Here is a 12,076-nt window from a genome sequence, read left to right as displayed (position 1 = left end):
CCAACTCTCTATATACACTTTGCTACCGCCGCCTGGTCAGGCTCTAACTATTAATTTAAAACAAATCAGTATATATCATCAGCCCCTCTCCCCCGTGGTGAACAGAGTATTAACTAATTCACAGAATTGAACTGGATTTTAAAATAATTTTACATAATTTTATAAATTAAGTAAAATTATTTTTAAATTAAATAAATTTACAGAATTTTACACAATTTTCAGGAACATTCTTTATAGTCATAGCCAAAGAACAGCCTCCAAACTACAACATACTTCCCCTAAATAGAAAAAGACTCAGAGAGCACTTATAATTAGATCCTTTTCCTAAAATTACCAATAAGAGGTAATAAGAAAAAACTTCCTTTGCTCATATAAACCAGATTCCATCGAAACTATTCAAATCTTTATTTTTCATTTAACTGTACTATTCTATGGTATTCATCTCATTTTCAGTATTCAAAATTAAAGACCATATTGTATTTATATTTAAATTATTACTTTGAATTTCCATAGGAAGACCATGAAACTTCCAACCACTTAAACATCATTTCAAGATTTTACTTTAAAAAAGAAAAAGCCGTATCACAAATATATTAGCAGAGTGTTCTCAGTGCAGGAGGAAAGGACAGTAGACACCAGTTCCTTAGATCTTTAGAAACAATGCCAGTCAGGGTATGATTAGGGTATTTTTCATACTATTTCTCTTCTTATTTTCCTCACAGTGAAAAGACACCACAATAGCTGGAAAACTAGTTTCACCACAGTTTAAAAGCAATAGTAATAAGGTGGAAATTATTTCTGGTAACATGGTTCAATTTTATTTTGGTTTTCAAACAATGTTATAAAAAGGGAAGCTGAATAATGACACAGTGTAAGTTAAACATACACATTTTTATTTTCTTACTATATGCACAAAATAGCTTTAAATATATAAAATAATGCCTAGAATTTTTCTAAAAGTACAGTTCACAAATAAATATTAGTACATCAAAAATTTTAGTGAATAGCTATTCATCATTTTCAATCATATGGTACTGATTTTGGTAACCTTAACAATATAGTTTATCAAAGAATCAAAATACAAGTCTTATGTCTTCTTAATTTTGTGAAAGAAAATACTACCTTGCTAGCTTCTCAAACCAACTATTTTAACCTAACAAAGTATGTTATTTATACTGGTGTACTATACCCTTGACTGACAGGCAATATTTTTAACTCTAGGAGGAGTACACAAGAGATCCGGTTTTGAAAAATGTAAGGTTTACGTAAAAAGTCTATCAACCAAAAAGCAGCGGTGTAGCACTGACAATACAGCTCTCAGCGAGCCTTCAGTGGTACCGACCTTTTCTCTTTGGAACACAAGTGCTCGGTGAACATGCTGTATTTGTATTTAGGGAAGGGAGGTTTAGGACAGGCTTTCCTAAATGCAGAAGCTTGTCAAATTTGTGTATAACATATAATCTTAACAAAGCGAACATAAAAATAAAACTGTCAAAGTCTGTAAAAGTACACAAAAACAGAGCCATGTAATTCTTTAAGAATAAAGTAGCTTTAAAATGTTGTGATAAAGCATGAGAGAAAACAGTAACAATGATGGGAAAAGAACATTACACATAGTCTGATAATCCACAACTAATGATTTTTTTTTTATAAAAATGCTCAGGTAGAAAAAGTTATGCATAAGAAAAAAAGAAATTATGCTAGGAATAGGTAAAGCTATAAAAGTTTTAAACTATGAAACTCTTCTAATGCCAACTAACTCAATACTAATTTTTTAAATTTTATTTACACAAAACCTTATGAAGGCATAAATATCAACTAGACATTTAGCTGAACATCCAACTTTTTAAAAGAAGAAGGCAGGGGGGACATAGAAACATTCATTTGTTTTTCCACTTATTTATGCATTCTGGCTGATTCTTCTATGTGCCCTGACCGGGGGATCGAACCTGCAACCACAAGCTTGGAATACTGGGAGGACGCTCTAACCAAATGAGCTACCCAGCCAGGACAATACTAATTTTTTTTTTTGCATAGACAATACTTCATGTTTTTTAGCCTCCCCCATGGAAACCTAATTAAATGTTCAATTAAAATTTAAATCACTCAGTCTGAATGTCTAATAAAGTCATCTCATCACCCTGTTGTCCTTCAATCATCTTTTTTACACTCTATCTGATAGTTCACAGAGATTATTTGAGTGGCATACTCTCAGAGTATATAATGAACATGGCATTCTGACAGTCTCAGACAGTCTAGTCTCCTGCTTGAGGTTAGTTTAGACAGAAAAGGTAGAGTCAAATGGCAGAAAGTCTCCTGACTGAAGGGTTTGACTGTCAGCTTATTAACAATGGGAAGTAATTAGAAAGCCCTGAGCAGAAAAGCAACAAGAGGAAAGTAGTATTTTAGGAACACTAATGTCAGAAGTGTGAGAAGGATTAATTGCGGAAAAGGAGACCAGAGATAAGGAGATAAAAGAATTTATAGTGCTAATAGGAAAAACAGTTGAGATGCATGGGATGGCAAAAATAGCAGAGCCTGTGCTGCTGCTGATCAGCTCCAAGTGGGGAACAGTGACAACTCTAAGACGCCCCCAAAGTTTCCCAGTGAAGTAACTTGAGAAAATGGCGCATTTCCTGGGTGGAAAATACAGACAGGAGGTGGAGTAGAATAGAAAGCTACAAGAACAGCATGGCATGCTGCCTTGAAATCTCAGGAGGTATTAAGTCAGGCTGAGAGAGAAATAAGCCCTAGAAAAAAATCAGAGAGAAAATTATGAGCTAGTGTTATCTACTGACTACTGGAAGAATGCTGGGACAGAGCAGGGAAAGGGCCAGATCTTACTGTTGGGGACAAGAAAAAGGTGAAGAAGCAGCATCACTGAGGAAGGGATGTCAGGACAAAAGAAAATGAGGATATTCACAGGCCAAAGAACATCAGAAATTAGAACATACTCTCAGATTTCACCAAAACAGTGACTTACAAAGCAAAAGGTAGAAAAGTAGAAGCAGCAGCCTCAGAGATAATGGTATTTAGAGGAAAATGAATAATAAGAAAGCAGAGTCCCTGGCTGGTTAACTCAGTTAAGAGTGTCATTTCAAGGCAACAAGGCTCTGGGTTCAATCCCGGTCAGGGCACACATGGGAAGCGCCCAGTGAATGTACGACTGAGTGGAGCAACAAATGAATGCCTCCCTTCCTCCTCTCCCCTTCTTCTCTCTAAAAATCAATCAATTAAAAAAAAAAAAAAAAAAAAAAAAAAAGAGCCCTGGCCAGATAGCGTGTGGGTTGGAGCGTCATCCTGGAGCACAGAGGTTGTCGGTGCAATGCTCTGGTCAGGGCGCACACAGGGGCAGCTCAGTGTTCCCGTCTCTCTCGCCCTGCCTCTCTCTATCTCAAAAAATAGTGAAGAGTCAGTCAAAATTTTCAAGTAAAGGAACTGAATCATAGTTTTTTTTCTTCAATTAAGAAAAAAAAGCTTCTTTAAAATTTTTCTTACTTATGAAGAATAGACACATACCTGTATTGTTACAGACTTTTTGTTGCAACTGATTTTTAAAGTACAGCCTTTAGTTATTCTTAGCTCCTACGGTTACACACTCTAATGTACGATTCGGCAGCGGCTTTTCTTATCCCTAAATGTCCATGCACCATGAGCAAGATTCCCAGATCTCTTTATCAATCTTCCTCAAAAATAAATATGTAATTAAAAGCATCACCTTAAATAAAATATCTTAATAGTCACTATCATAATGATCATAATGAAAAGAAATTCATTGCTACGAAGTCTATTAAGTAACCAAAAAGACGTTCGTTCATTTCATTATGTCACAAAAACAACAGCTACTTCTTTAGACTTCAGATTACAATTAGGAGAGGGCTATTAATTCTATTTACTGACTGCAATACATTTCATTTGTAAAGATACTTTTTGAATCCAAAAAGGGTTAAAAAGTTTTCTTAAAGGAACAGAACTATGAGAAAGACCTGAGTCCAGAGAAGAAAGATAAATTATTTAAAAGATAGCAAACATGATGCAGTAATCATAACTGTATATATCCAAACAGAATACAGGTCACCAAAAATTTATCCGACTAATTCTTATCAGAACATTGTAAAATAGAAAAAAAGGTTATTCTTTTTTTCTCCACGAAGAAACTGAGGCTCAGAAAGTTTAAGTGACTTGCTCAAGGTCACAAAGCAGAGCTCTGAGACCCAGGTGGGTTCCAAGTATTAGCACTAGAGCTCTTTTTACCAAATAATGCTCACCACAAAAAGGAGTCAAGAGCCCAACTGGTAAAATAAACCTATATGAAATTGTTAAAGAGTTAAGAGACAATAGTTGCTTAAAGAAACTAAACTGTTTCCTAAACATATAAGATGCTAAGTTATAAGAGGCTCTAATTAAAGAGTAAGGAGATAAATCAGTTGACATCTCATTCTTCTGTTAATTTATAATATTCAGATTTTTCTAGAACATTATTATTTATCCTCGTCTTATAGACTCTTGTTTACCCTCCTGATATGTCTGTTAATGACAACTCCAAAAGAAAGAATGAGTAAAGAAAACATCCAACAGCTGTTGCAACCTAAACAAACATTGTTGGCTTAATTTTTTAAAAAAATTTTATATATTATCTGTATAATCATTTAGGCAGATTCAATCTAATTCCTCACAAGAGTTAAGCAGGCTTGTTAAGGGTTTTATTTATTAACTTGCCTCACATATTAAAAAAGAAAGGAAAACGATTAACAGTTCTGTTTCTTGACCCTCCTCTCCCTTCCAAAAAAACTTAAGGTATCTTATTCAAACATAACTTGTAAAAAACACAACAAACACAATCTCAAGATATAAAGTCACATTACGGTTCAAAAGTACAGAGATCAACCAATACAAACTTGCTTAGTAGTAGCACACAGATAACACTTCCAGTTAGAAAGTTTCTTTAATTTAGTTTATAACTAAATCTCTTCAAACAGAATGCAGTTTTGCCAAGTTCCCAAGATCCTATAATATAATTAACCTTATTTACTTATTTATATACCTAGTATACTTACAGGTATTTAAGAAAAAAAAGTCCTAGAAAATAATTTTAACAGAATAGTATACAATTGCCTGACCTGTGGTGGCGCAGTGGGATAAAGCGTCGACCTGGAACACTGAGGTTGCCGGTTCAAAACCTTGGGCTTGCCTGGTCAAGGCACATATGGGAGTTGATGCTTCCTGCTCCTCCCCCTTCTCTCTCTCTCTCTCCCCTCCCTCTCTCTAAAAATCAATAAATAAAATATTAAAAAAAAAAAAGAATAGTATACAATTAATTAAAAGGAGTCCAAATGATGCAAAGTGGCTTTAGATTGTTAGAATTAATGGAAAAGATGAATCACAAAACATATTCGGTGTTATCATTTTCCAGTCTTTGCACCTCATCTTGTCCCACTTGTCCTAGGTGAGATAAAAGCTTGCTATAGGATTTCCTGTTGAAGAAAAAAGAAAAGGCGGCGGATATATTTATTACCATTTCCATTATTTTTCACTTAAGTATTTACAAACTGAACTTGCTTGAATGTCTGTTTACACTTGCACAATATGATCAAAGCACTTCGATTCTTTAATAAACTTTGGGACATAGGAATTCTAGTATGAGTGCTGACCCCTCTAAAACAATCTATTTAGGAACTATGGACTTATTTCCACAATGTTACATTACCCTGAACAGTTCAAGCACTATTCACAGTTTGCTGGTAAGCCTATAAGAAAGAAAGCCTTATCTAATTTTCACCAAAAAACTCATTATCTAATTAGGTCACTCAGCCTGTTAACTGGCTATACATGATAGTTGAGCCAGTAAATCAAGTACCCTTCAAAAGACTGATTTGCCAGCATTAATTTTATACAAAAACAAGACAGTGAGGGTCTAAAGTCCACTTTAGAGCACAATGTGTTTTGCGCAGTAGTGGCCCTGCAGAAATATACAGTTTTTTAAGGCACTCGCTTTGAATCGAAAAGAACAACATGCAAACAGCTGTGTCAATCACAGTACTGTAGCATTTTTCAATTCAATATACCCAAAATTTTGGGGAACGAAAGAATAAGTCATTTCTAGATGAGTCCAAATTTTATAGTATGCCCAAAAGAACGTAATCAAATTATCAATCATACCTTTGTGCGATATTTCTGCCGAGGCCCAATTTCTGCTCTGAATCCTTCAGAGACTGAGTGAGGGTAGGAATCAAATGGATGACAACCTGCTGGTCCAACAGGGCTACCGTTTCTAAAATGCCGTAAATCTGATTATTGTAACTCATACCATAATCCTGGATAAAATGCCTGAAAGGAAAACGAGATATTAAGATTACTTCTGGGCAATTCTTTGTTGATACGGCAATTAGCTATACTTGAGCACAAGAAAGATCATTTCATGTAAGATTACCTTAAGATCCTAGAATTAAGAAGAAGACTATAACACTTATAAATGAAGGACAGAAACGGCTTATTTCAGTGTAAGCTGTGAAGGAAGTGGTGACATTCAAGGAAGTGGGAAGGTCTGTATCCCAGGTGGGAGGAAAAGGGTCAAAATCTCCGCTCAGGGGCTTTCTGCTTCGGCGTCTATGTTAAAATCTGGGAGGTAAGGATGTGGAAGAGACTAAAATTCAAGTCTGGCTTCTTGGATTTTTTTTAGTTTGTCACACCTCTAGATAAATGAAACAATGCTTTTATGAGGAAAGCAAGCTATTCATAATATATTTTTATATGCTGGAACCAACAAGAGACTTGAGACTCGTAGGAGGCCTTCATAAATAAGAATAAAATCTTTTAACCCTAAAATTCCCATTCTCTTCCCCAACAGAATAAAAACCACTTTAATAAATTGTACATAACAAACATGTATACTTTATTCATATAAAATCCCTCCTCTCTTCGGGTCTTACTGTGTTCACAAACACACTATTTATTTCAAGCACCAATTATGTGATGAGAACAAAAACTGAGGAGTCAAAGATCCAACATAGAAGAAAATGACCCCAAATTACTTACTATGGTAGAGCTAGGGTAGAGATATGTATAATAAAGGTAAACTGGTAGAAACTGTGAGAAAGAAATACTTAAAAATACTGCCCTGACAGAAAGCAGAAGACTAAGCAAGGCAGGAAAAAAAGTAGTTGCTCTAGTTGCATTGTTATTCTTGTGAATAAACGACAGATCTGCTCCACAGTCTATGCCTCACAAATGCAACATAGAGCTTTCTGGGTCATCAGTAGCTAAAGCAAGTCAGAAACCCATGGTGCGCACTGTGCGCCGGACCCCAAGTAACGCTCAGCGACTCTGAAGGCCTGTGCTCCTGTCCTCAGGCCCCATGCTTCCCACTGGTCCCTCTTAACCACATATAAGTCTCTTCCTCACTAAATATACTGGGAGTTTTAAGTCAGCTCACTTATCTCTCCCTGGCACGTTTATTGATTTTTTTAATAAAACAACACAATGTAACAAAACTACTGTCAAAAATACAATAATTGAAGTACTATAAACAAGTAGTAACACATTATGTTTTGGATAATTAGTTATTTAAAAAACATGTTGGCTGTCAAATGACTGGCAATAGTCTCCTTGCCAGTTGGCATATCTTCCAGTTACCTAAACACTGAAGTCAGCTGGGTGGCGGGCTCTCCTTCTGACCCCACTTGGCAGGCTTTCACCATATACTGCAAGTTCTCTGTGGCTAGCCTTTTAACTAGGAGAAAAAAATTATACCATTATACACTTCCTGAATTGACCATCTGGATCCTCTTTTTTACAAACACTCTTGACTTAGAAAAATATGTTGTTTTCTTAAAGAATGTATACGCTTTCTGTTATTTCTCAAAATGAAGTAGTTACAAGTTTTTGTTTTCTTCAAAAGTATATTTCCCAATCTACCTCCCTCTCGTTTTAAGAAACTATAAAAAGCTCAAGAGTCTATTTTTTACAACTTTATACCTGAAAAAATACATGTGAAGTTACATCTTTCTCTTAGAAAACAACCCATATTCAAAAACACTATCCCATCCCAGTCCTGCAGGCACGTACGTTATTTGCTGACCAAGGACACCTTTAATATCATAATTCAGGGGATTTAGACAAACATTAATGGTTTTAAATTCATAAGCACATTCCTCCCACTCACTAACACATTTATATACACAGCAAATTAGAAACCAACAATTTATCTTCACTTCCAAATAGTCAGATATATATATATAAATCAACCATTTTTGATGCTTTCTTTCAAACAGTAAACTCACAAAAAAAATACTGTGTTCTTTTAAATATTTAACCAAATCCTTTAAAATTGTGCACTTGTACCTAACATTTTTTTTAAAACCTAAGAAAAAATTCAATGTGTTCTAAACACTACTAAATTTTTATGTTGTTTTTGGTACATTAGAAAAGTACTTTCTCTAAGAATAAACCAAAATTCAGAAAGTGTAAACCATTATAAAAGGAGCAGAAAACATATGATGCACATGAACTTAATGTTTAGTAGCAATGTTTACCATGGCATGAGAAATAAAGAAGATAGGGTTTTTTTGTGTGTATGTGACAGGGACAGAGCCAGAGAGAGGGACAGATAGGGGCAGACAGACAGGAAGGGAGAGAGATGAAAAGTATCAATTCTTCCTTGTGGCACCTTAGTTGTTCACTGATTGCTTTTTCATATGTGTCTTGACCAGGGGACTACAGCATAATAAGTGACCCCTTGCTCAAGCTAGTGACCTTGAGTTCAAGCCAGTGACCTTAGGCTTCAAACCAGCGACCTTTGGGCTCAAACCAGCAACCATGGGGTCATGTCTATGATCCCATGCTCAAACTGGATGAACCCGCACTCAAGCCGGTGACCTCAGGCTTTCAAACCTGGGTCCTCCACTTCCCAGTCCGAAACTCTATCCACTGCGCCGCTGCCTGGTCAGGCCACTAGTTCTTTTTAAAAGATGTTTTCTTGAACAACAAATTCCAAAAGTTCTTCTGTGGGAAATGTACCAGAACATGAAGACACAGCCTTCACGGCGCATTAATAGTAAGCACTTAAAAAAAAAAAAATAACAGCCTTTACTTATGCTTAATTCATATGTCATAAAAACCATTAAAAGTAAATAATCAATTGATTTTTAGTATATTCAGAGTTATGAAGCCATCAGCACTATTTAATTCAGAACAATTTCATCACCACTCCCCAAACCTTATACCCACAGAGCAGTCCCCCCTTCCCTTTCTCCCCTAGTCTAGGGCAATCACTAATCTACTTTCTGCCCTATGGTTTTGAAGCTTCTGGAAATTGTATATAAACAGAATCATACAACATGTGGTCTTCTGTGACTTTTCTGCTTTACTCAGCACAGCGTTTAAGGCTCATCCATGTTGTGAACTGTATCACTATTTCCTCTCTTTGGATGGCCAAATAACACTGCACAGTGTGGATATACCCCGCCATTGTTTATCCATTTATTAGTTGATGGACATTTGGATTGCTTCCATTTTAGCTATTATGAATAATGCTGCTATAAATATTCGTGCATAGGGCTTTATTTAAAAAATTTCCATCTTTAACTTCTAATTGAACTGAACTTTAAAAAAAAGTAATTTTTTTAAGATTTTTTTACAACAGCTTTATTGTCATATAATTCACATAATATATAATTCACCCATTGAACATGTACAATTCAATGGTTTAGTATATTCATAGGGGTATGCAACCATCACCACAGTCAATTTTAGAGGACTTCCTTTCCCTTGAACAGAAGTCCCACACCCTTTAGCTATCATTCCCTCTTTTCTGCCACAACCTAAGCACACAGTAATCTACTTTGTTTCTATAGACTTCACTATTCTGGATAGTTATATAAATGAAAACATATTAATATGTGGTATTTTTTAACTGGCTTCTTTCACTAAGAATAATGTTTTCAGAGTTCATCATGTTGTGGCATGTACCAGTACCTTCTCCTTTTTATGGCCAAATAATATTCCATTGTATGACTATATTACGTTTTAAAAATCCATCCACCAGGTGATGGGCAGTATACCTTTTAGCTATAATGAACAACAGTGCTGTAGACATTAATGTATAAGTTTCTGTGTGGACATATAGTTTCATTAATCTTGGGTATATACCTAAAAGTGGCATTGCTAGATCACATGGTAAACTTATGTTTAATTATTTGAGAAACCACTGTTTTACCATTTTACATTCCCACCAGCAGTAAATAAAGGTCCTAATTTCTCCACTTTAAAACTTTGTTCTTACCTGACTTTTCCTTTTTACTCAGCCTAATGAGTATAAAATGGTGTCTCATTGTGGTTTTAATTTGTATTTCCCTGATGAATAATAATGTTGAGCACCTTTTCAGGAGCTTATTAGCCATTTGGTTATATTCTTTGGGGAAATGTCTATTCAACTCCTTTGCCTGTTTTTTTAATTGTTAGTTCTCTTTTTATTATTGAGTTATAACAGTTCTTTATATATTATAGAAATAAATTCCTTATATAAATGATTTGCAATTATTTTCTCTTTCTGTCAGATGTCTTTTTACTTTCTTGATCGTGTCTTTCAAAACACAAGAGTTTTCCATTTAATTAAGTACAATTTATCTCTTTTGTGGCTCATGCTTTTAGTGTCACATCTAAGAATTCAATGCCAAATCCAAGGTCCTGAAGATTTACTCCAATGCTTTCTTCAAAGAGTTTTATGGTTTTAGTTCTGACATTTAGATCTAATGATCTATTCTGAGTTAATTTTCGTATATGGTATGAAGTAAGGTACAAGTTCATTCTTTTGCTTGTGGCTAAAATTTTGTTGAAAAGATTATTTTCCCCTTATTAAACTGTTTTGGCACCAAACAAAACAAAAACCATATCCACATGGGTTCTATTTCTATGGGACTCTCAATTCTATTCTACTGATCTATCTTTATGCCAGTACCACATGTCATGATTACTGTTGCTTTGTACTAAGTTTTGAAATTGGAAAGTGTGAATCTTCCAACTTGCTTCTTTTTCAAGATTGTTTTGGCTATTTGAGTCCTCTGCAATTACATATGAATTATAAAATCAGCTTGTCAGTTTCTACAAAAACGTTTGTTGGGATTTTGGTAGTTGTTGCACTTAATTTGAAGATCACTTTGGGGAGATGATCTGAACAAACAGAAAAACAACTCTTCCTAGGTTCATTAGAGACATGAGGTCATAGAACAAACTGCTGTCCCCAAAACTGAGCACAGAACAACTTGTCAAATTCAGTTTAAATATTTCTACGAATATCAGTTCTAGCAGCAAGTTTCTGATCCTGGCAAGCTGTGATTCTCTTTATTACCTCCCTCCTCGGTTGTAACTGACCTAATAGCTTTTTGTTCACAATAACAACAACCCCAACAACACAAGCATTTGGTAATCACACCTTATGGATATATGAAATGAATAACAGCAATTTTATAAAGACAGGAAAAAGGGACTGGGAAGGAATATCGTCATTTGAAAGTGAATATAGATTAGTATATTTAAAATTTTTTTTTTTAAAAATTATTGATTTCAATTAGATGCAGGGGGGGGTAGGGAGACAGGGACATCCATCTGTTTTTGTATGTGCCCTGACCGGGGATTGAACCGGCAACCTCTGTGCTTCGAGACGATGCTCTAACCAACTGAGCTATCCAGCCAGGGCTGGATTAGTTAAGTATAATAAAAATTCTGGGGAAACCACTAAAAATAAAAAATTTGAAAGGAGTGTATTTGATGTGCTGAGAGAGAAGAAAAAAATGGAATCATGTAAAGTGCTCTATTAAAACTATCAGAGAAGGCATAAAAAGAGCAGAATATTAAAAAGAAAAACAATGAATAGAAATGTTACATATATGGTAGACATTAATCCAACCATATCAATAATCACTTTAAATGTGAAGGCTCTAAATAAAAAAAATAAATGAGACTGACAATGGATAAAAATACGAGGCCCAACTGTATGTTGTCTGCAACTGTATCTGCTTTAAATATAAAGACACGGATTAAAGGGAAGGAGAAATATATACAATGCTAACACAATTAAGAA

The 12,076-nt window shown here is 35.0% G+C and overlaps 1 protein-coding gene across 1 annotated transcript in view; it reads right to left on the bottom strand.

Annotated features, from left to right (window-relative positions):
• Positions 1–491: 491 nt before the first annotated feature.
• MMS22L (MMS22 like, DNA repair protein) overlaps positions 492–12,076 on the bottom strand; it is a 144,313-nt gene continuing 132,728 nt past the window's right edge. The window contains exons 23-25 of the mRNA XM_066358846.1: positions 7,633–7,729; positions 6,160–6,327; positions 492–5,474 (exon numbers count right to left, since the gene is read on the bottom strand). Coding sequence (XP_066214943.1) covers positions 5,381–5,474; positions 6,160–6,327; positions 7,633–7,729 — 359 coding nt within the window. The 3' untranslated portion in view covers positions 492–5,380. The remainder of the gene's footprint in view (positions 5,475–6,159; positions 6,328–7,632; positions 7,730–12,076) is intronic.

This window comes from Saccopteryx leptura, chromosome 1 (genome assembly GCF_036850995.1).
Source record: "Saccopteryx leptura isolate mSacLep1 chromosome 1, mSacLep1_pri_phased_curated, whole genome shotgun sequence".
Lineage (NCBI taxonomy): Eukaryota > Metazoa > Chordata > Mammalia > Chiroptera > Emballonuridae > Saccopteryx > Saccopteryx leptura.
This window is presented reverse-complemented; position numbering and strand designations above follow the sequence as displayed.